Below are 23794 nucleotides of genomic sequence, written 5' to 3' on the forward strand. Positions count from 1 at the left end.
AAAGGTCCAGAAAACGCAAACATAAAGAGCCAGAAAGCAGACCAGGGCCTGGCTGTCGGGGGCCAGGAACGGGATGAGGATTGACAAACAATTCAGGGAAGTGTGGAGGATACGGTGGACACAACCTGAAACTGGACTGTGGTCAAGGCTGCAGAACTCTACAGAAGCACCGAACGCCACTGAACTGGACAGTGCACAGGTGGGGGTGAGTTTCTCTGCATGTAAACTCTATCTCTGCAAATCTGTAAACTTATGTATTGTACAGCACTTTGACAGAGCAGTATAAACTACTGTCTGGAGACTGACAAGGGCACTCTTTCCATGACAGAGCATCACATACAAACTCCAGCTCGTCCGAGATGTTAGTTGAACGCTAGGTGTGTAACTCATCACTCATGTGGCATTAATTTCATCAAAACACAGCAAACCAACTTAGACTCTCAACATGTAAGAGGCCAAATGATGCCTTTAACCTGTGTCACACAGTCACACATCTGCTTATGCGTGTTAACTGAATATCACTTACATGTTCACTCATCAGATGTTTGCACAAGCTGGCTGAACTTGCATGTGTAAGCCACTATGTTCTTTCAACGTCTTCAACTATAAATTTCCTGGAAGACAGGGGCAGAGCTGTTGAACTCCTCAGTGTGTCCCACACATTATAGCAGGGCCTACAGAACCCCAAACAGAGGCTTCTGGGTCAGTTCATGACCCTACAGTCTCCTCCCTTTACCATGAGAGGCAGCAAGTTAACAGTTCCTGATTCTCAGACCATTTATGGGTCACGTGCTAACAGCAGCCTGTACAGAAGTAGCGGCTAAGGTTCCAGCATGTCCGTGGAGAATTGATGGTGCTTTCAAAAGCATTTCTTAAATCACTCAAATAGAAATTATGAACTCAACTGAGTCTATCCTTAGCACAGAATATTTAATCTTAAGCAAAGTAATATTTAAAATGGATAACCAACAAGGACCTACTGTGTAGCAAAGGGAACTCCGCTCAATGTGGCAGCTTGGATGGGAGGGGAATTTGGGAGAGAATGGATACACATATATGTACGACCAAGTGCCTTCGCTGTTCTCCTGAAACTATCACAACATTGTTAATCAGCTATAGCAGCCCCCTCCAAGATTCTTGCCTGGGAAATCCCACAGACAGAGGAAGCTGGCAGGCTATAGTCCATGGGGTCGCAAAGAGTTGGACACGACTGAGCGCCTAAGCATAGCACCCCAATACAAAATAAAAAGTTTAAAAATAAAATAAACTTAAGGAAAATATAGCAAAATAAAATGGATCATTTCTTCTTCTCTATCCCACTATCCCAAACCACCAGAAATAAAGAACTGCTCGGAGATGAAAGGGAAGTGTTGCAGGGAATACTGCGAATTCAGGCACACCAGGTGCTGAATCACATTCTCAGACGCCTAAGCACAAAGTGTTAATACCTCACACGTGAGTACCATCCTCGCTCAGAAGACCTGCCCACCCCCAGGCCCACTCACAGGCGGCGGGACTGCCTCTTGGAGCCCATTTTTCAGGAGGCCCTCCGCTCAGAGATGGCTCTGCTTCCCTGCAGAACAATCCTGCAAAGAAAATGCACACTGCTGGAAATCATCGCCTCCAGCATCTTCTCCTACTGTGAGTTAAATACAGAGGCAACTCATGGGGACAATCCAACCCCGAAAAGGACAGCGCTCTACCTAACAAGCAGCTGGCTCCTCCCTGACGACCCGGGCCTTCTGAGTGGGACCCAAGATCCTGGCATCAGAACATCGAAGACAACTGAATTTTCCCGGCAAGACCAACTCAACCTCTAAGGCCATCACTTCAGCTCAGAACCACAAGCAGAAGGGCCCTGAAGGGAGCCCCTGACAGGTTCAGGCAGCAGCTCTGAGTCCCCATGACCCACGCCCGTGGCCATCCTCCACAGAAAGAGGGGCACTCCGACTTACTCCCAAACAGAAGGGGGCTGATAAATCAGCTACTTCTCCTCTACTTCCTGCACAGGGGTCGGCAAACGTTTCCTCTAAGTGTTAGACGCTGCCCAGGTGGCTCAGCAGTCAAGAACCCTCCTGCCATGCAGGAGAACAGGAGTTCCATCCCTGGACAGGGAAGACCCCCTGGAGAAGGAAATGGCAACCCACTCCAGTATTCTTGCCTGGAGAGTCCCATGGACGGAGGAGACTGGTGGGCTACAGTCCATGGGGACACAGAGTCAGACGTGACGGAGCGGGGGACACGGAGTCAGACGTGACAGAGCGACCAGCCAACAACAAGGCGTTAGACGGCAAACGTTCCAGACCCTGTGACTCCTCGCTTTGGCTGCGGCGGCAAGTAAAGCAGTCAGGTGACGAGTGAGTGAATGGACGTGGCTCATTTCCAGCGACAGGACATTCACAGAAACAGGTGGAAGGCTGGATCTGACCACTGGACTGCAGCCTGCTGACCCCTGCCTAGAACTGCAGCTATTTAAAGCTAAAAAGGAAATTACAGGTTGACAGTGCCCTGCCCCTAACCCCTGCCTACTCCCGTATGGTGTTCTCAATGAAGACACGAAATTCAAGTTATTTGCTCGAGGTCACATACTAGCTTATGCTGGCTTGTCCGTATGCATGAAGAGACTTTTCTAAAGTAAAAGAGAGAGAGAATGAGAGATGAAGGGGAAGTGAGAGAGGGAGACAGACACTCCTTTTAACCCATCATCCTATTTCCTGGATATCAACAAATCGCATGGACCTAGGTGGTATTTTTGGTTTTAATATACTTTTGGGGAGCAGGTTTAGGTTCACAGCAAAATGAAGCAGAACGTGCGTGGATCTCCCCTCCCTCCACACAAACTCAGCCTCCCCCACCATCGCCACAGTCCAACCAAGTGGTGCATCTGTTACAAACGATGAAATACACGTCATTAGCATCCAGAGCACACCGTTTACTTGAAGGCTCACTCCTGGTGCATGTTCCATGAGTCTGGACGTGTATCCACCATTACAGCATCATACACAAGAGTTTCACTGCTCTCAAGATCCTCTGTGGGGAGGCTGTTATTTCATTTCAAAATGTTATAAGACAGTCCAAAGTGTCTGACATCTCTTCTGTGAATACTCAATTTAGTATAAGAGGACTCAACTTCGTTAATTTTATAACTGTCATGAATAGGCACTATATATATCAAATCACCAGGGTTTCCTTGGTGGCTCAGATGGTAAAGAATCCACCTGCAATAACGGAGACCTGGGTTCGATCCCTGGGTTGGGAGGATCCCCTGGCAGAGGGCATGGCAACCAACTCCAGTATTCTTGCCTGGAGAATCCCCATGGACAGAGGAGCCTGGCGGGCTACAGTCCATGGGGTCGCAAAGAGTCGGACATGACTGAGAGACTAAACACATACATATCATATCTAAACAGGTTCCTTTCTTCTTCTTCAGTAAAGTTTCAAGTTCACTGAGAAATCCACTCTAACCACCAAACTAGATTAACAACCACTTCTGTAATGATTTCCCCCATCTCTTCTTTTGCAAAAGTCTCAAAACAACTTATTTTCTGTCAATCTATCCTTCTTTTCTTTAAAACGCATCTCAAAACTCTACCTCCTTCAGGTTTTCAAGGAGAACAAAGTTAAACTACTCCAATAAGTATTTTCTGATTTTTATCCCACTCAGATTTTTTCACTTTGAGGATTCCACACTGCATGTACCATATTCACCTGAAATTATTACATGTTGCTTTGCATTGCCCAAATAGGAAAAGGAGTACATCAAGGTTGTACATTGTCACCTGCTTATTTAACTTATATACAGAGTACATCATTGGAGAAGGAAACAGCAACCCACTCCAGTATTCTTGCCTGGAGAATCCCAGGGACAGAGGAGCCTGGTGGGCTGCCGTCTGTGGGGTCGCACAGAGTCGGAGACGACTGATGTGACTTAGCAGCAGCAGCAGAGTACATCATGAGGAACACTGGGCTGGAAGAAGCACAAGCTGGAATCAAGATTGCCAGGAGAAATATCAACAACCTCAGATATGCAGATGATACCACCTTTATGGCAGAAAGTGAAGAGGAACTAAAAAGCCTCTTGAAAGTGAAAGAGGAGAGTGAAAAAGTTGGCTTAAAGTTTAATATTCAGAAAACTATGATCATGGCATCTGGTCCCATCACTTCATTGAAAATAGGGAAACAGTGGAAACAGTGTCAGACTTTGTTTTTTTGGGCTCCAAAATCACTGCTGATGCTGATTGCAGCCAGGAAATTAAAACACGTTCACTCCTTGGAAGGAAAGTTATGACCAACCTAGATAGCATATTAAAAAGCAGAGACATTACTTTGCCAACAAAGGTCCATCTAGTCAAGGCTATGGCTTTTCCAGTGGTCATGTATGGATGTGAGAGTTGGACTGTGAAGAAAGCCGATCGCCGAAGAATTTATGTTTTTGAACTGTGGTGTTGGAGATGACTCTCAAGAGTCCCTTGGACTGCAAGGAGATCCAACCAGTCCATTCTAAAGGAGATCAGTCCTGGGTGTTCATTGGAAGGACTGATGCTGAGGCTGAAACTCCAATACTTTGGCCACCTCATGTGAAGAGTTGACTCATTGGAAAAGACTCTGATGCTGGGAGGGATTGGGGGCAGGAAGAGAAGGGGACGACAGAGGATGAGATGGCTGGATGGCATCACCCACTCGATGGACATGAGTCTGAGTGAATTCCGCGAGTTGGTGTTTTACAGGGAGGCCTGGCGTGTTGCAATTCATGGGGTCGCAAAGAGTCGGACACGACTGAGCAACTGAACTGAGAGCTTTTTTTGTGTTTTGGGTCATATGAAAAACTCTTAGAAGGAGATTTGTTGTTCACTGCTAAAATGAAAGACTAATAAAATCTCCTAAATCTGATCTCTTATCACTAAAAGCGGTTCTTCACTTGCCCTTTACCTACATCTGCAATCTGGATATAGAACCCACATATATCTAGAATAGTATATTTTTTCTATATGCTTCTGTACCTACTGCATAAGGAAAAATTATAAACTGCTTTATTTTACTTAAAATTTTAATATTTCCATTAATTTCCCCCCAAAACAGCTTCTAAGCCTTTGTGTCCAAACTTTCAACCTTTATGTGGAGACGCCCACTTAAATACTGCTACTCTCCATCTTAAGCAAGACATCTTTACTTTCAAATACATCTTACTAAGCAAATCAGGTAAGCAAACATCTCTGATGGAACAACTGTTCCTTCTCTCTTGAAGAGCTTGGAAATTCCCGTTTGCAACAGCAAATCCAACTTGGACTATAATCTATGTACACAAGTCTGAAATGGATTTCCAACAATTAAAGACTTCAAAGGGGCAAGAGGTCTTTCTCACCTTGTGAGTCACCCCAGTTTCATGTGCTATGCTTGACAAGTTTTATTTTGTAACTGGCCATTGTGCCATTGTGCTCAGTCGTGTCTGACTCTTTGAGGCTCCACGGACAGGAGTCCGCCAGGCTCTCCAGGCAAGAATAGTGGAGTGGGTTGCCATTTCCTCCTCCAGGGATCGAACCCACATCTCTTGTGTCTCCTGCATTGGCAGATGGATTCTTTACCACCGAGCCACCTGGGAAGCCCTCCATTTTGTAACTGGGGTGAACAGCATTTCCACACTCTTGCTCTAATCTGGGGAGTTCTTTCTACTATCAACATGAAAAAGCAGAAGCATGACACGCATGTGTGCGTGCTCACTTGCTAATTCACTTGTTCGACTCTTTTGTGACCCCATGGCTGTAGCCCTCCAGGCTCCTCTGTCCATGGGATTCTCCAGGCAAGAATACTGGAGTGGGTTGCCATGCCCTCCTTCAGGGGATCCTCCTGACCCAGGGACCAAAACCACATCCCCTGCATTTCCTGCACTGACAAGCAGGTTCTTTACCACTGAGCCACCTAGGAAACCCTATATGGATGACAGTCACAAGCACATTAAACTCCAGGCTGTGGGACCCTGGGCCACCCACAGCTTCTCTGTACCTCACTCCCACATCCATAAAACGGGGGTAGTAACAGCAGCCATTCCACATGGTAAGGAGGATTAAACAAGCAAACATGTAAAAATCACTCTGACTAGAGCCAAGTACACAGACCTGTGGGCAGGCTAGCTGTTCTCATCATAAAAACGATACACAACCTCCGTCTTGCTACTGGCCCACAATGAAGTGTAACTGAGGGGATCAGTATGATTAAGAAAAAGAATTTAAAGACCGCTCCACATGTATCACCTCAAACAAGACATTAAATAGCTGCTGGAGATCAATTCACTTAAACTTCTCTGCCCAGCTTCCTCGTCTGTAAAAAGAGGAAGATGAACTAAGTATCTAAGGTTCGTCCTTTCCCAGCTGTAAAATTTAGAAATTCTCTTGGAAAGGCATATAAGAAACTAGGGATGGGAGAGACAGCTCCCTGACACTGTTTAACCACCTTCCAGGTCCCTGTGTAGCAGCTCAGATCATTTGTATTGATTTTTAAGCTATCAAACACTGCCCTGTATGTTTAATCAACTCCTATTTGGATACGGGTATATTAAACGGCTATATGCTGATTATATCTTTTTCTTCACTGAAGAATCTGAAAGAGTTGGAAGACAAGTACACATAACTAAGCACACATATAAATATGCACATTTCAAAATATAAAACAATAAATACACTTGAGCAAATTCATACTCTAACACATAGGCACCTGAGTACCATAAAAAGCAACTTTTGTATCAATTAAGTGGGTATAACTCTTGGACTACTATAGTTCCATCTTGTAATTTGCGACTGCTATTCGGAGAAGGCAATGGCAGGCCACTCCAGTACTCTTGTCTAGAAAATCCCATGGATGGAGGAGCCTGGTGGGCTGCAGTCCATAGGGTCGCTAAGGGTCGGACACGACTGAGCGACTTCACTTTCACTTTTCACTTTCACGCATTGGAGAAGGAAATGGCAACCCACTCCAGTGTTCTTGCCTGGAGAATCCCAGGGACAGGGGAGCCTGGTGGGCTTCCATCTATGGGGTCACACAGAGTCGGACACGACTGAAGTGACTTAGCAGCAGCATTCCAGTTAATTACACAGCAGCCGACTATTTTGTGATCACTACATACTTTTAAATACTTTTGCAAGGCAGCACAGCCTTAGAATATTCTAGAACAAAAGTTCTAGAAAATATTCAAGAAGCTTCTGAAAAGTCTTCCTTTTAAAGTTATTTTTTTAAAAAAAGGTCAAAATTAATACAATATTGCACCAAGTATAAACTTTAAGCTTAATGGTCAGAAAGAACTTCCTTCTAAAATAATGATTTGAGTATTGGGAAGAGACTCTATTTGGTGATAAGCTGTAGTGCTATGGTGAACAACGGCTAACAGTATTACAAATACCCAGTGCTTCATAAGAAGACCTTCATATCATTTGTCTTTGGAACATTATTAATATTCTATGGTTTTTCCAGTAGTCATATATGGATGTGAGAGCTGGACTATAAAGAAAGCTGATCGCCGAAGAATTGATGCTTCTGAACTGTGGTGTTGCAGAAGACCCTTGAGAGTTCCTTGGACTGCAAGGAGATCCAACCAGTCAATTCTAAAGGAGATCAGTCCTGAATATTCATTGGAAGGACTGATTCTGAAGCTGAAACTCCAATACTCTGGCCACCTGATGTGAAGAGCTGACTCATTTGAAAAGACCCCAATGCTGGGAAAGACTTAAGGCAGGAGGAGAAGGGGATCACAGAAGATGAGATGATTGGATGGCATCACCAACCCGATGGACATGAGTTTGAGCAAACTCCAGGAGTTGGTGATGAACAGGGAAGCCTGGCGTGCTGCAGTCCATGGGGTCGCAAAGAGTTGGACACAACTAAGAAACTGAACTGAACTGAATATTCAAAAAATACTGCTTGAATGTTTTTAAAGAACTAAATATATAAATGAAAAAATAAGGTGCTTAGTTTATTTATAAAATATTTTTTCAGATAACACAAGAATCAACTTTAGCCCAGACTCATTTAAATTACATTGCATTCTAAAATGTGTGGTTTTAACATCTATGTACACGACCAAGGCGAGAAGGCAATGGCAACCCACTCCAGTACTCTTGCCTGGAGAATCCCAGGGACAGGGCAGCCTGGTGGGCTGCCGTCTATGGGATCGCACAGAGCTGGACACAACTGACGTGACTTAGCAGCAACAGCATATGACCAAGGGTTTTAAGCATATTATGTATTTTTCTGTTCTATGGTAAGATAAAATTATTCCTCATCAGAACATATTTTCTGCAACAATGTTCTAAAATAAAGTCATTACTCTGATTAATCACATTATTACATTTTGTATTTGCTTTTAAAAAGAGAAAAGCATTTGCTTAATGTTAATAAGCATTCAAAAAGCATCAGATAAGCTCTCAACGTGAGCTGAAAAATAATTATCTGAAATAAAGAAAAATAAGTGGCTTGCTATATTCAGTCTACTGTTCTATTTTTATCCTCGTCAAACTAAATAATATCAGCTACTTACACGAAAGTTCCTAATAAGTCCAACTGCTTTTTCACCTTTCTCATCAAAACTATATTTTAAGTTATCTATTTCCTTTCTAGCTACAGTCATATACAGAATTTATTTTTACAAGCCATGGGATGGTTTGCCCTACAAAATTTCTAACTTCTCAAATCTTGAGGCTGTCGGCACAGAAGTGCTGACCTAACATTCAAATGTAAAAAAACACTGCACAAGCAGCTGGAATTACATCTGAAAAATCATCAAAATTCAACCTATTCTATAGATAAAGCTCAATCAGATAATCCCCACATAACAAGAAAACGTAAGATTTTATTCACAGTCAAATTTTACAAAACAATCACTAGAATGGGCTCCTATCAACACATTGATAGCAAATGCAAACAGTCTCTTGATGAGCTTATGCCTGGGGTCCCAGCTGGGTCCTGTGGTCTCCCACAGGAGGAGCCAGGGAATGGAGAGATGGGACCACATCTGCCAGATGTATGTGGAAGATGCACCTCGCAGTGAAATACCAGAATATGTCACTGCTCTCCCGCATGACGGCGACGTCATTTTTAACAACAATGCAATGATAATAAAACAGAAGACCTCACAATCTGTGGCCTGAGAACTACACGCAGACAGAACAAATAACCAGTTTTACTTCACTCAGCACTGTCAAAATAGGAGCTGAGGTTTGAATGAGTTCAGCGGCAGCGCGTCAGCTAAGAATTTCCCTCCCCGAGTGACTGCACTGACCTCTCTCTTCCAGATCCCAAGCCCTAAGGAGTAAGGATAAGGAGGAGGCATACCAGTGATCAATGCGGAGCACGGATGCAGCCTCCTTTACGTGGTTATCAAAATGCAGGTAGAGGCTTCACACAGGTATTCCCTGGTGCTCTGTGTAACTCAAGAGTCGGACGGAAACCAGTTTTTCACCGAAAGTAACACATAGGTCTCTGGACTGAGTGTCTATCCAGTGTCAGGCATTGTCCCAAATGCTTACACATTATCGAATCTTCACACCCATTATCTCTGTTTTACAGACAGAGGAAACCAACACTCCCAGCTTGCCTGGCTAGTCCATGATAGCATAAAGCCAAACTCTTCACCGTTACATTAAGTAAAAGTACTAAGGGGATGAACTCTAGAAATCCTGTGGCAAAATTTCACATGAAACAGGAGTTAGTAATAACTAACTTTATTTTTGGGGGCTCCAAAATCACTGCAGATGCTGATTGCAGCCAGGAAATTAAAAGACGCTTACTCCTTGGAAGGAAAGTTATGACCAACCTAGATAGCATATTAAAAAGCAGAGACATTACTTTGCCAACCAAGGTCCGTCTAGTCAAGGCAATGGTTTTTCCCGTGGTCATGTATGGATGTGAGAGTTGGACTGTGAAGAAAGCTGATCGCCGAAGAATTGATGCTTTTGAACTGTGGTGTTGGAGAAGACTCTTGAGAGTCCCTTGGACTGCAAGGAGATTCAACGGAGATCAATCCTGGGTATTCTTTGGAACGACTGATGCTAAAGCTGAAACTCTAATACTTTGGCCACCTCATGCGAAGAGTTGACTCACTGGAAAAGAGTCTGATGCTAGGAGGGATTGGGGGTGGGAGGAGACGGGGACAACAGAGAATGAGTTGGCTGGATGGCATCACCGACTCGATGGACATGAGTTTGAGAACTCCGGGAGTTGGTGATGGACAGGGAGGCCTGGCGTGCTGTGATTCAAGGGGTCGCAAAGAGTCAGACACAACTGAGCGACTGAACTGAACTGAACCTGGTTCATCTGTTTGGAGTGCTTCAAAATTTATATTAGAGCTGGTTTCTAATATAAGAAGCATTTGCCACTTAAGGTTCAAAAACATAAACAAATTTCATGAGTACAAATCATCGTGAACCCTGTAGTTTGCTAAAAAGCTAAAGTGAATGTGATTCTGTTGAGCAGAGAAGACTAAAATAGTCTCTTCTGACATATGATTCACCCAGCTAAGATGGCAGGTCTACAGAATTACTAGTAATAGTCCTCACCGAGTTTAGTACGGTATTGCTTCCGCGGTTTATTTTTTGATTTTCTGGCCGGGAAGCATGCTCATTCTTAGCTCCCTGACTAGGGATCAAACCCACATCCCCTGTATTGGAAGGAAAAGTCTTAACCACTGGACTGCCAGTGAAGTCCCTGTAGAATAATAGGATGGAATAACAAAGTACAACAGGACACCTATAGACACAAGCAATGGAAACCCACTGTCTCCTGGGGGTAGGGGTGGCGGGGGAGAGGAGGAAGGGGAGGAAACGTGAAGAAGTGAACTCTTCAGTGGACACACCTCCCACACAGAGTAAGGAAACAGTGGAAGCAGAAAGGGAAGGACATTGTCCAGAGAGATGGGCAACGTGGAAATGCTGGGAAATGCTTGGTTTGCGCACTGAGCTCCGGAGATGGCGGACGGCTGTCCATCAGACACACAGGAGGAGGCGAGGGCGAGGCGAGTGTGTCCCAGCTAAGCTCACGGCTTTGGACCTCATCCTCCAAGGCGATGGGCGTCCACAGACCCCACGTGTGGGTCTCGGCCATGCTCTGATCACCCTCCTAAGTGTTCCTTCTCACCGTATGATACAGCTGGAGCTCGGAGCGGAAAAAAAAAGCCCTCGTCTTTTGCAGTGGGTTCAGAGCCAAATGCACTCAACCAATAAAAATGAAAAACAGCCCCACCAAATTCTCAAAATATGTTTTGCAAAGGTTAATACTTAGTATTTTCCACACTGATTTCCAATCTTCAAGCCGATGAGCCTTTGAAACCCTGGGCCCAAATACAACTAAAAAAGGTTAACACCTATTTTCTCTTTTTTCCCAAAGCTTTGAAACTTTCACAGTGGTGATTGGCAGAACACAAAAGCAGCTCTTTATCTAAAGAGGACAGATGGAACCCCTGCAAGTCCCCAGTTCCTCCATTCCACATTACCCAGGAGTCCCAGTAAAGAGCTGGGAAGGCGCTGATTGGTAGGGAAGGACTGCTGGGGAGGAAGGCTTGGTCACAGCCACATTCACGTTCATCAGGACCCGATGGGAGCCAGCCTTGGAATCTCCCACATGGCGGCCAGGAGCCCTTCGCCTGGGACAACACATAAAGCCTTTCTTCCAAACACCAAGTCCACCTCTCATGCCCTTCAGAAATTCCTGTACAACCTCACAAAGGAAATGTCACCATTAAGGCTCTATCTTCCCCCCTCCTCCGACACGCACACCATGCAGGCAGGCATTAAGGACAAAGGTCCTGCCTGGTTTACATGGCCCAAGGAGAAGAGACCAGAACTCAGCCAACCGCACTCTCACACTCGACAGGTCACCATCAGATGCAGAACTCTGGCTTAGTTACGCCCCAAACTCACGGCCACCCTTAACGTACCAGTTCTTCTCCTGCTCTTACACTGAAGAACTTCCAGTATCAGAGAGACGCAAACGCCATCTCCTTAGGGGAGCACAGCCTGTGCCTGACTTGCGGGTCCACCAAGTCGCTCAGTTGTGTCCGACTCTGGGCAACCCCATGAACTGCAGACCGCCAGGCTCTTCCGTCCATGATTCTCCAGGAACTCTGGATTGGGCTGCCATGCCCTCCTCCAGGGGATCTTCCCCACCCAGGGATCGAACCCTTGTCTCTTGTGTCTCCTACATTGGCAGGAGGGTTCTTTACCACTAGCACCACCAGGGAGGCCTATGCCTAACTTAAATCCAGGCAAATCGTTTATGCTTCTGCATGACAGAGCCCTGGACGTATTTCTTTATACATGTGTGATACCTCAATACACAAACACACTCTTCCGCACACACATATGTGCTTGTTCCAAGGAAACTTCATATTCTAGAAAGTTGCATACGTTTATCCTCTGACTCTGCACGTCCGTGGGACTATACCAACCCCAGCTGAAGGACCAACGATAAACAGAAGAAAAATTATATTTGAAAACTGCCATGGAAGCATAATTAACATATGATTTCAGATTTAAGTATAAAGTTTTAATTACTGACTTAATGACCAAGCACAAGTAAAGTACTTCCCAGGCTATTTTCTGAGGAAGCCTCAAAAGAGGCGACGTGTTTCATGGAAACCCCTGAAGAGGACAGCGCCCCGGAGGGTGAGTGATGAGCTAGTCTCTCCCCACGGCACAGCTAACTTCATGAGACAGGGCTGCTGGAAGCCAAAGCACTGGGGACAGGTAAAGCGACGCAAGCGTGGTGCTTCAGATGTACCCCACAACTGAGATACATAACACAGTCACCCCTCAGTATCTGCAGGGTACTGGGTCTGGGCCCCTAGAGATACCACCCTTTGAGGATGCCCAGGTCCCATAAATAAAACGGTCTAGTAGAGTCAGCCCTCCGTACCCAGAGATTCCACATCTGAGGATTCACCCAACCCACGGCGGAGAAACACCCACACACACGCGGACCCATGCAGTTCAAATCCTTGTTGTTCAAGGGTCAGCAAGAAACGCTGAAAAATTCGTTTCAGTAGATACTGTTCACTTGCTCGCTTTAACCCCCAATCTGTGCCCGGGGACAATGTGCTCACACACGCTTTTAGAAGGAAAGCAGAAACTGGAAAGGCGCTCCTGCCTTTGTGCTTTGCTTACCTGGGCTTCCCCAGTGGGGACAGCTTGGTCCTCCTCCTCAGGTGAATGAGCAGACTGGCTCAAGCATCACGCCGTCCACGAGGCCCCCCTCCCCTGGGCCTGGCCAACCTGCCAGTCCACCCACATGGCTTTAGCAAAGCCACTTTCATCATCTCTGCTAACCCACGTTGATCTTTTCTTCAGTGGCCAAGAGATCGTAACGTTCTAGACTCTCACCCACGGGCCCAAACACAATTTATCACAAGTTCTCATTGAGAACTTTAAAAACATCTTAATTCCAGAAAAGAAGCAAGTTTTCCTACTAAAACTTTTCATTTTCCATCCTCTATGAACTTAGACCCATTTCGTGGATCTTCATAATCTGACTCCTCCCAGGTCTTCTACTCCAGCCTCCCCACTCCTGCTTTTTCTGATGCTCATAGACGTAACTTAGACGAGCCTGGATCCCAAGTGGCTTCACCAGCTCTTACCCCAGGATGAAATGCACTCCCGCTGTCCCGACAGCTTCCTGAGTCACCTCTCAGCCTTAAGAACTCAGTTCAGAGGTTACCTTTCCTTCCCACCCTGCCCCTCTCCAAACCAGCCCCCAGGACTGGGCTGTAACACGATGCCCACGCTCTGGGCGAATCTCTGAAAGGCTGCTCTCTCCCTGTGCGTCCTCTCGCCTGGCCTGTCTCTGATGATCAGTTCATCCCTGCGGCCTGGGACACAGAAGGACATTCAACAAATACCTACTGAGCTGTACGTTCATTTGATACAGAAAGGAAACGACTACGGCCTAAAAATCTGCGTTTCTCCGGACAGCCAAGTTATATTACGGCATGAATAGAGACACAGACGTAGAGATCCGACTTGTGGACACAGCAGGGGAAGGAGAGGGTGGGATGAACTGAGAGAGTGACGCTGACGTACATGCGCTACCGCATATACAACAGCTAGCGAGAAGCCACGATCAAACACAGGGAGCTCAGCCTGGTGCTCTGTGAGACCAAGACGGCTGGGATGGTTGGCGGGGTGGGAGGAAGGCTCAAGAGAGGGAAATCTAAGCCTACTTATGACTGACGCAAAGATGCTGTGGGGCAGAAACTAACACAACATTGTAAAGCAGTTATCCTCCAATTTTTAAAAACAAGGATAGAGTTTAAATATGAAAAACGAGCATTTAAGTGTTTATGACCTAATGAACGATACTTTCAGCTCAATCATGCGTTCATTCTTTCAACAAATGGGTGGCCTCCTTTTAGCTGTGAGGAGCTGTGCTGGGCTGGGGCCCCTGCCAGCCCCAAGGCTGACTTCAAGCACATGGATTAATAGAACAGGGCACCCTCTCTGGACAGATGAGTTACAAAAGCTGGGCTCAGGACTCCAAACGCCCGCCCCAGCTAGCTGTGAGCATGGAGGCTCTGCCTATAGAAGTAAGTGAGGCCAAGTCCTGACTTCAGGGCACTCAGATTCCAGTGCAAGAGACAGACAAACACACAGTCTGCAACATTTTTCATGTGACCCTAACATCCGACTCTGACATACGACACTCGGTGCACTCCCTCTAAATCCTCACTTCATTGAACACTGGTGCTAGAATCATCGATTTGAACTCGGGCCAAGGCGTCCACCTGAGCCAGCAGAGACTTCTAGCCCACTTAGCAGGCAGGAAACAAGCACTGTTTGCAGACTCAAGGAGGCCACAAAACTGGCCACGTTTCCAACTACCACCTTACAGGTACCGGTCAAATTACTTCACCAAGGAACATGCTTGATTAATTTGTCCAATTTAAGTCATTTCTTACCTTGCATGTGCTTGAGAATATTTTTTTCTGTAATAGTAAATATTTCATCAGATACTTTACTCAGGTTGGAATTATTTGCTTAAAACACTGCTATACTTTTATCTCCTAAGTTAAATGTAAAAGATAATTACTGCTCCCAGTGGATAAAACACATTAGAGCAATACAAATCTTGTAAAACAATAAGCTAAAATAGGCTGCCTTTCTTAATACTACAGTACCTCTTCACAGTTTAAAGGAAATGCTCATTTTTATATGAAATGTATACATAATAGACATACATATGTTTTTTGACTGCTTCCCTATGGAAAATACATTGGTGTACCTATTTTCTGAGTTCTGCACATAATGGTGTGCATTAATGTCAACTACGCCTCTCCACTTCTCAAGATAATGTAACACTGCTACAAAAATAAATCTCAAAACAAGAGTGCGGGAGGGGTGAGAAAACGTAACTCAAGGTGACCCAGTGGGCAAAGAAGAGCCGGCCATTTATTTCAGATTCCTCACTCCAAAAAGGTGCCTGGTGAGAAACAGTAAATCTCAGACTTTAATACCCACCCTAATGGTTGGGAAGGCATTGTAATTCTGTCAAATCCCATTAATTCATTCAACAAACACGTATGAAGCATCTCCTGAGAGACAGGAATCGTGCGTGGCAAGAAGAAGTGAACGAGAGAAACAGAACAGGGGTCCCGGAGCTGACCCACCACCGGGCAGGGTCGCCATCCCACAGGCTGCCTTTGCTGCCGCCAAAGAGATACTTGATTAAATAAAGACTTATTATAATCCCTCCTTCCCACGCACGCAGAGCCCTACCTCTGAGATTTCTGGGATGAATCTGTTTCGTTCGAGGCATCTTCTTTGATTCAGGGGCCCCTTTCTCTTCTTAGAAACTGTAGGAAGAGCAGGTCATGAAAAGGTAGCTCCATAAACCCAAGGTCCATCAATTAATCCATGTGCTAAAAAAGAAAAAAAAAAAAAAAGTCATGTTTTACTATTTTTCACTACTTTCAAAGAAAAAAAGACACTTCAGAAGTTACGACATAATACAGCACTACTCTAAACTCAATAAAAGGTAACCGGCCTGAAAGCCCCTGCAAAAGATGACTTACTTTTAATTAAACACAGTACATGTCATTTTGTCATTATCTGGGCTTCCCCATTAAGAACACGGGGGGAAAAAAATCACTGTTCCTTTAACAAAAAAAGAGTGAAAAAAGTCAGTGAACTGTGTTTTAAAGCAACATCCCCAGGTTATAAAAGGGTTTTGCCGTATACAGTACATGCCTGCCCATTTATAAATTTCTCAGGGACAAGGACCATTCATTCTGTTACTGGGTTAATTCGGTACATAAGTGTGGTTGCCACTGGGGCTGTTCCCCCACTATTGTGGTTTTCCATTCGAGGTTCCTGTTAGGACTGTTCTTTCTGCCTCCCTGTGTTGAGCCAGAATGTGTGACCAGTTCTGGCCAATAACCTGTGAGTGGAGAGACAGGCGTCATTTTCAGGCTTTGCGTTTAGTTATCAAAGTAAGATCCCCCCGTGCTCTCTTCCTCCTCTGCCATGAGACAGGCACTGTTCTGGACAGCAAGTCTGACAACATGGAGCTGAGCTCCTGCCAACGCAACACGATCATGGTGCATAAACATAAAAGAGATCTTTGCTGATTTAAGCACTGAGGTTCGGGAGTTATTTGTTACTGCACATAACCGTGACCTAACTTACACATCTTACAAAGTGCAATTTCAAATACAATATGCCAAAACACTAATCCAAAACTAAATCATCTCTTTCCCAGAAAGAGTCCCAGGAGATGCTCAAGGATCAGAGATGCTCAAGGATCCTTGAGCTAAAATCTTAGTTTTAACTTCCTGCAATACAACTGATATGCAAAGTCGGTGATGCTGCTGCTGAACGTGAAACTATGCTTAATCCCTAAGCAAAGACACAAGAATGGAACAGAAATGCTTTGCAACTTTTATAACATCCAATACTATAGAACAAAAAGCAAATACTTATTGAGAATCTACTGTGTGCCTATATACTTCCTACCCATTACCTAATTTAACCCTAATGGTAACTGCTTAGGTAACTATCATTTATCCATTTTATAGATAAGAAAATTAAAAGAGAAATTGGTAAAGGAACTGAGCCCATAGTCAGTAACTAAGAAACATGGCACCACCTGACTCAGGGACCCCCAGCGCTTACCTCCTGGCTGGAGGTAAGACCTATTCCAGGGGGTTTACTCAAAAGGCTCTATAGCACAAGTCACAGCTGTTAATAAATATTTCGGTGTCAAATCAGACTGGGCTCAAAGCTTGCTGCGTGGCCTTGTTGAAGGTACTTAGCCTCTCTGGGGATCAGATTTCCCAACTGTAAAACAAGGAAATAGTATCCCCCCTCAGTGGGTTGTTGAAGGAACCATGTGGATGCTTTGCTTACTGCTGGCACACAAAAATATCAAATAGTAACTCTTCTTAAGAATGCCTGTATGGGAAAGACTGTATCTAATAACCAGTATAAGGTTTTAGAAATTTATGGTTTCAATACAGCAGAGAATAGCAGGAAAGAAGGCTATAATTAACTCCAGTATTTTATCCCTGATAAGGCTGTATGCAGGCACTGTACAAAAACATTATTTGCAATTTTTGAACTGCATGGGAAAGAATATAAACTATGATGGTCCAAGGCTGTGGACTTCATCTAGCACTGTGCTACACAATCTATAAAAGACATGGCTCCACAACGCCCTGCATTAAAAGCATCCACCATTCAACTGACGAAGCTGCTGATTCAAGAGAGAATTTAGAGACGTCAAGATCGAATAAATCGTAGGAATGCTCGACTCCCAACTTAAAGCCTTTAAATGGTCACGCTATTTAGAAGTTTTTAAAGCGTGAACTCCGACTGTAATTCAATCACGTGACACTAAAAGATGAGGAACCTGCACAGAAAATATTCCAATCCGCACATGCATGTTTCCAATCAGTAACAGCTTTCTGCTACCTTGTTCACTGCCTCCCCACTGTCCCGAGCTATCCATCCCAGTGTGAATCCTTGGGGTGGGGGGGGGGGGAGGAGGACTATTTCCAAAGACAGCAGCATTGTAGCGACAAAGATGAGTGATGAACCCGTTCCCTTACAGCAAAAGAGATAAATACTACATGGAGCGAAAACATGACACGATCAAAAAGCGTAAAGACAGTTGCAAGGAGAAAAAACATGAATGAATGTGGAGGGCGGAGCCTGGGAAAACCCCTCTGCAACGCTGCACTGAACAAAGCGCTTCGCATGCCAGGAGGGGGGGCGGGGGGAGGGCTGGAAGTGCCAGCTCAGGAAGGAGCCCAGAGTGAATGCGGAGAGCGGCAGGAGGAGGAAGAGGACGAGAGGAGGCGAGCGCGGCGGCCCGGAGACTCCTCCTCGCCGCCGCCGCCTCCTCCCCTCTCCAGCAGCAACTCCTCCGCCAGCCCGACCCCTGGGCGATCGGGAGCCGACCCGCGCCCCCAGCCCACCCCACTGTGCTGCGAGCGCGTACTCCCAACCCGGAAAGAAAACTACCCAGGTGGCTGGGAGTAAACAGGCACTTCGAGCAAAGAACGAAAGGGGAGGGAAAAAAAAAAAAGCAAGCCACAAAGCCGAGAGGTTGGGAAGCCGAGGCCTGGTCTCCCTCACCCCCCCAGCCCACCCCACCCCACCCCACCACCCCCACCCCCACCGCCAGCCTCTTGCAAAATGCGCCCGCGGCTGGAACGCGGCTGGGGAGGCCGGGTCCCTCCGTACCTGCTCTGCTCGCAGGACCGCAGCTCGGGCCGCGAGGGCGCCCAGAAGTGGCAAGTGTCTCCCGCACGCGCAGCCATCCCCTCTGCAAGGTCGGCGGTTGCACACACACACACACACACACACACTCGCGCGCCCGCGGAGAGGGACGCGGTCCTGCCCCCACTCCCCTCCCCACGCCGCCGCCCCCCTCCCAGCGGCAGCGCCCCCCGCCCGCCGATCCCGCGCGCCGAACCTGCTGCCAGGACGCCCGGCGGGGCCGCCGCCGCTGCAGCCAGCCCCGGAGCTGCGCTGCTGATGGCGGCGGCCGCAGCTCGGAATCTCCGCGACCACCGAGCGGCGGCGGCGGCGGCGGCGGCTGGGCGCCCTCCTTCACTTGACAACCCCAAACACAAACAGAACCTCCTCCCGCGGCGGCGCCCGGGGCCCCAGCAGCCCGGCTCCGGCCCCCTCCCCGCCGCCGCCGCCCCAGCAGCAGCCGCCGCCGCCGCCGCCGCCACTAAAGGCCGGCGACTGGCACTCCCGCCGCCCAGCTCTGAAATATTAAACAGGGGAGCCGGCCGGGGGGCGGCGGGCGAGCTCGGCCGCGCGGGCGGGAGAGGCGGCCGGGGCCGCCGCATGCCCGCCGCCGGGGCGCGGGGGTCCGGGGCGGGGGCCGCGGAGCGGGGCGGGGAGGGCGGGCGCGGGCTTTTTACCTCTCCCCGGGGGCAGAGTAGGGCACGTTTAGCGTCTTAGGGGCGACGCGAGGAGCGCGGGCCGGGCGGCGCGGGGGAGGGAGGGCGAAGGTCGCCGGCTTTCCCGCGGCCGGGCGGGGCGGCAGGGGATCCCCGGGGGCGGGAGGCGGGGAGACCGCGGGCCGCGACGCGGGGGCGGGGCTGGGGGGCGGCGGCCCGGCCGGCCTGGCTCGGCCGCGGGGCCGGGCCCCGGCGCAGAGGCGGGCTGGGCGCCCCGGCGCGGGGCCCGATCGGAGCCCCGGGTGTCCCCGGCCCGGGGCCGCGGCTCCGCCCCGCCCGGCCGCCGCAGGGACGGGAGGCGGGGGGCCCGGGGCGGAGTTAGGGACGCGAGGGGCGGGAGCCCGGGGTCGCGCCGGCTCGGGGACTGGCGCCCGGCTGGGGCGCAGGGGCGGGCCCGCCGGTCACGCGGCCGCGGGCAGGCCCGGCCGGGCCGCGCGGCCGGGGGGGCGGTTGGGCCAGGGAGAGGGGCGGGGACGGGCGGGGCGGCGGCGGCTCGGAACCGGCTGCTCACTTTCCCAAAGCAGGATGTGGGCCGGCCCGCTGACGTCATGGGGTCCCCCAGCCCCGCCCCCCGCCCGGCCGGGAGGGGGCGGGGAGGGGAGAGGGCGGGCCCGGGGGCGGGGGGGACCCCAAGGGGGTTTCCTCAGCAACGCGTGGAGGGAAGGAGAAAGTCATTGTGAAACTTGAAACTCATTAACTTTGAAAAACAACTTTATAAAAAAAAAAAAAAAAAGGGAGGGCGGGGCGGGGTGTTGGGTTGAAGGGTGGAAGGGGACACATTATTAACCCTGAACTGAAACTACGCTTTGGTGGCGGATGTTCTATTAAAAGATTGAGGAAAGCCAAGGTTATTCCAGAGGCCACGGCCGTGCCCGCCGGTGGTTCCCAGAGCCCGAGCTGCGAGCGCAGTTTAACCCTTAGGGCTCCGCTTTGACAGTTTAGGGCCCGAGAGGAGAAGGTTCTTTGGGGGTCTGGAGAGGGGGTTTCGGGGCTGAGCAGGCGATCTGGCCCCAGGGTCGCAAGAAAGAGAGAAAGAAGAGGGAGTAATTACCATAAACCAGAGTTTGACCTCGGGTGCTAGAAAGCAGTAGCGGAGGGGCGGGGGTGGGGGGGAAGCAATAGAGGAAGCAAGGATTGGAACTCTATGGAAAAGTGATCAGGAGGGAATGGACCAGGATAATGAGGAAGGTTTTCAGGGTTAGACCTAAAGAACGTTAGGTCTTTATCGTTTGAAGTCTGGGGCTCAGAAATTCCACATATATCCCTAAAGAAGCAGGCACAAATGACTGGTTAACGGAGCCACGCTCAACTTGGGAGGGATAAGGTAAAACAACAACAAAAAAACCTGATGCATAAAAAATTCTCATGTAAAAACCAAAGTGCTTTCCCCTTTTAAGGAATAAAAATGCTGAACGACCGTACACCCACTCTGCTGGCCATCTGTGCAAACTTGAATTGTTCCCTGGGGCTTCCATAAAGATATCTAGGTTTTCCTTGCTAGGGTTGACCCCTAAAATTCCCGGGAGGAAATCCTACCTCTGGCTCAGCTGAGCTTAGAAAAGCTTAATGCACCAGAATGTGAATGACTAAAAATGGAATACTCAATAATAGCGAGCTTGTAACCAAAAATAATGTCATGTAAAGGGAGGGATATGCCCATTAAAAACTAGATTTGGTCACAAAAGCAAAGATTAGCCAACAGCTACCTAAATTTGAAATAATGTTTAGCACACTACGCCTCCAACCTTGCAATGAAATAATACAATCTTTTTCATTTCCGATGTCATAAAATCATCTCTGTCATAAAATTTAATTGACATCTAATGGACTGCAATCACAAAACATATGTAAATGTAACTTTTAAATTTGAATGAAAAAAACAAACATCCACTTAAATGTGAAAGTATACTTAATCTGTCAGAGGATTAAAATTAAGGTGGCTTGATGATTATCGACTCTACTTTGGGTCACTGGCTAAGTCAAAATTACTAACAATATATTTTTAACCCAATGGCCCTGACCATAGCAAATACATACTGTGAACACAAGGTTTATATGGGATTTGGCATTGCAATGAACTCTTTTAACAAATTAAATATGCGACTTGGAGTTGTAATAGATTAATTTTGTCATTTCAGTTTGTTAAGTTTTTTCTGCAATGGACTATTCACAATTTGACTTTCTTGAGATCAAATCAATAGTAATCTTTTTCCTGAAACAGACACATTTCCCCATTTTCTATTTCCGAATTTTCTAGGTGCAGTTTCTTTTCCTAATTCTGCATGCAGTTCTAACTTCCTAATCATCAGACTGCAGGGGACTCCAACTAAACTATAAGGTAGCTACAGTCGCTTCATCATTTTGTGGCAAATTAAATACAGTCTCTAAAATTATATCTTATAAACGGAATGGGGGGGGCTTTTTTTTTTTTTTTCCTGAACCAGAAGATGAAATGGGAATGGTAAAGAGCAGTTTGAACTGTCAAAAATTTTGGAATACTGGGGAAGGACACCGTACTCAAAAAATAAAACAAAATAGAGGGGGGCCCTAGGGTCCCGATTCTCTCTTCCTGTACCCCCCACCCCGGGCCGCGCGAGCGCTTAGGGAGCCCCCCTCGGGGACTGGGGTTCAAGTGAGGGCAGTGGCCCTGGCAGGCTCTGAACACGGTTTCCCTGCACAGACTTTGGGGAGAATACCAGTTCATCCCCCCGGCCCCCAGGGCTCCGTCGGGGGACCCCACGGTCCCGCCGCGCCCCGCGCCTCCGCCCGCGCGCCCCCTGCCCCGGGTTCCCACGCGGCCGCGCGGCCCGGCCCGGCTCGGGCGCCCCCCTGGCGCGGCCCCGCGGCCCCGGCCCTCCGCCCAGCGCGCCGCCCGGCAGCGCCAGCGCCACGCGGAGATCCCGGGGGTTCCTCCCCGCCGGCCGCCGGGTCACGCCGCCGCCCGGCCCTCCCCTCCGCCCTCCGCCCGCGGCGCGCGCCGGGCTCTTCCCGTCCACCGGCCGAATCCCCTCCTCCTCCTCCTCCTCGGGGCGACCCGGCGACGAGACCTGCCCCGCGCGCGCTCTGCCAGCCGTGCCCACCTCCCGCCCCCCGGAGCCCGGGCTCTCCTTCCCCAGCCGGACAAAAGGACCGAGAGAAAACTTACCCGGGCTGCCACGCAAAAAAACAAACCAAAACAACCAAACAAAACTCTGATCCACAGCTTCCTGGGTTTAACTTTTAATTTTTAAAAACAACAAAAGCAGAAACCAAAAGCCTCCTAGGTTGGAAGTGGGCGTGGGAGGAAATGCTAGGGGGAGGCGCTTCGTTCCCTCGTCTGCTTTTCACCCCCCTTTTCTGGCCCCTGCCTGGGGCTTTGATGTTATCTGGTGCATCGCCTCCGCAGGGTTCAGACCGTGGGCTCCGCGCCCAGAGTGATACACAGATATTTGGCACTTATATATGCGGGTTTGAAGGGAGGGAAGCAGGTGGTCACCGGCCTTCTCAGCCCCGGCCCTGAGAAAGGGGCCCTGAGAAAGGAGCTTCTGTCCGTCCCAAGCTTCCCTTTTGTTACCTGCACTGAAATGAACAAACCGCCAATCTAGTTAATCCCGGGGAGCCAGGCCATGTGGCATTTTTTTCTGTTAGACTTCACACCAAAAAAAAAAAAAAAAAAATGAGGCCTTCTGAATTAGATTCATTTTCCCTCCACTCAGCACAAACTTACAACAAGGTGGTGGTGTACGTTTTCTCAGGCTTTGTTTGGTTTTCTGATCTCAGTTTTAAAAGTAAATATGATTTCCCTTCTAAGATAGACCTGCAGCCTGGAAGAGACAAGCTACCTCTGAAGAACATTTGTTGCTGAGTCGTTCGGTCGTGTCTGACTTCTTTGCGACCTCATGGACTATAGCACTCCAGGCTCCTCCGTCCATGGAATTCTCCAGGCCAAGAATACCGGAGTGGATTGCCATTTCCTTCTCCAGGGGATCTTCCTGACCCAGGGATCGAACTCTTGTCTCCTGCAAGTCTCCTGCATTGCAGGCAGATTGTTCACCCCTGAGCCATCTGAAGAATATAAACTGGGTAATAACATGGTCTTTATATACCCATCTTACAAGATAGAGACTCCCAGCACCCTCCCCCTCCCATTACGGAAAGCTTATAACTGTTGATTTTATCTTTGCTGGACACTAGCAGAAACTGAATGCATTTTTACATTAGGTTAGCAGTCTCACGACCATCACAAACAGAGCACTAACAAAGGATGCTTTTTTTTTTTAAACAGATTAGCAATCAAATATTGCACAGTCTGCCATTCAGCCCTGACTATTCATCCACTTTGTGCCAACACCGACCTGTGTTCAGGCCTTG

The 23794-nt window shown here is 48.1% G+C and overlaps 1 protein-coding gene across 6 annotated transcripts in view; it reads right to left on the reverse strand.

Annotated features, from left to right (window-relative positions):
- The window catches only part of HIVEP1 (HIVEP zinc finger 1), a 134492-nt gene extending 111758 nt beyond the window's left edge, over positions 1-22734 (reverse strand). Inside the window, exons 1-2 of one of the 6 annotated variants that reach the window (XM_055407247.2) lie at positions 22590-22734; positions 15747-15889 (exon numbers count right to left, since the gene is read on the reverse strand). In XM_055407247.2, the coding sequence (XP_055263222.2) occupies positions 15747-15786 (40 nt within the window). In that variant the 5' untranslated portion in view covers positions 15787-15889; positions 22590-22734. Of the gene's footprint in view, positions 1-15746; positions 15890-17141; positions 17954-18713; positions 18899-18945; positions 19085-19405; positions 19585-22589 lie in introns of those variants that run through there. The other 5 variants (XM_055407248.2, XM_055407244.2, XM_055407245.2 and 2 more) reach the window with 5 other exon arrangements.
- Between the last annotated feature and the right edge of the window lie 1060 nt (positions 22735-23794).

This window comes from Moschus berezovskii, chromosome 23, assembly GCF_049115385.1.
Source record: "Moschus berezovskii isolate FMDL1 chromosome 23, NW_MosBer_1.0, whole genome shotgun sequence".
Classification (NCBI taxonomy): Eukaryota; Metazoa; Chordata; class Mammalia; order Artiodactyla; family Moschidae; genus Moschus; species Moschus berezovskii.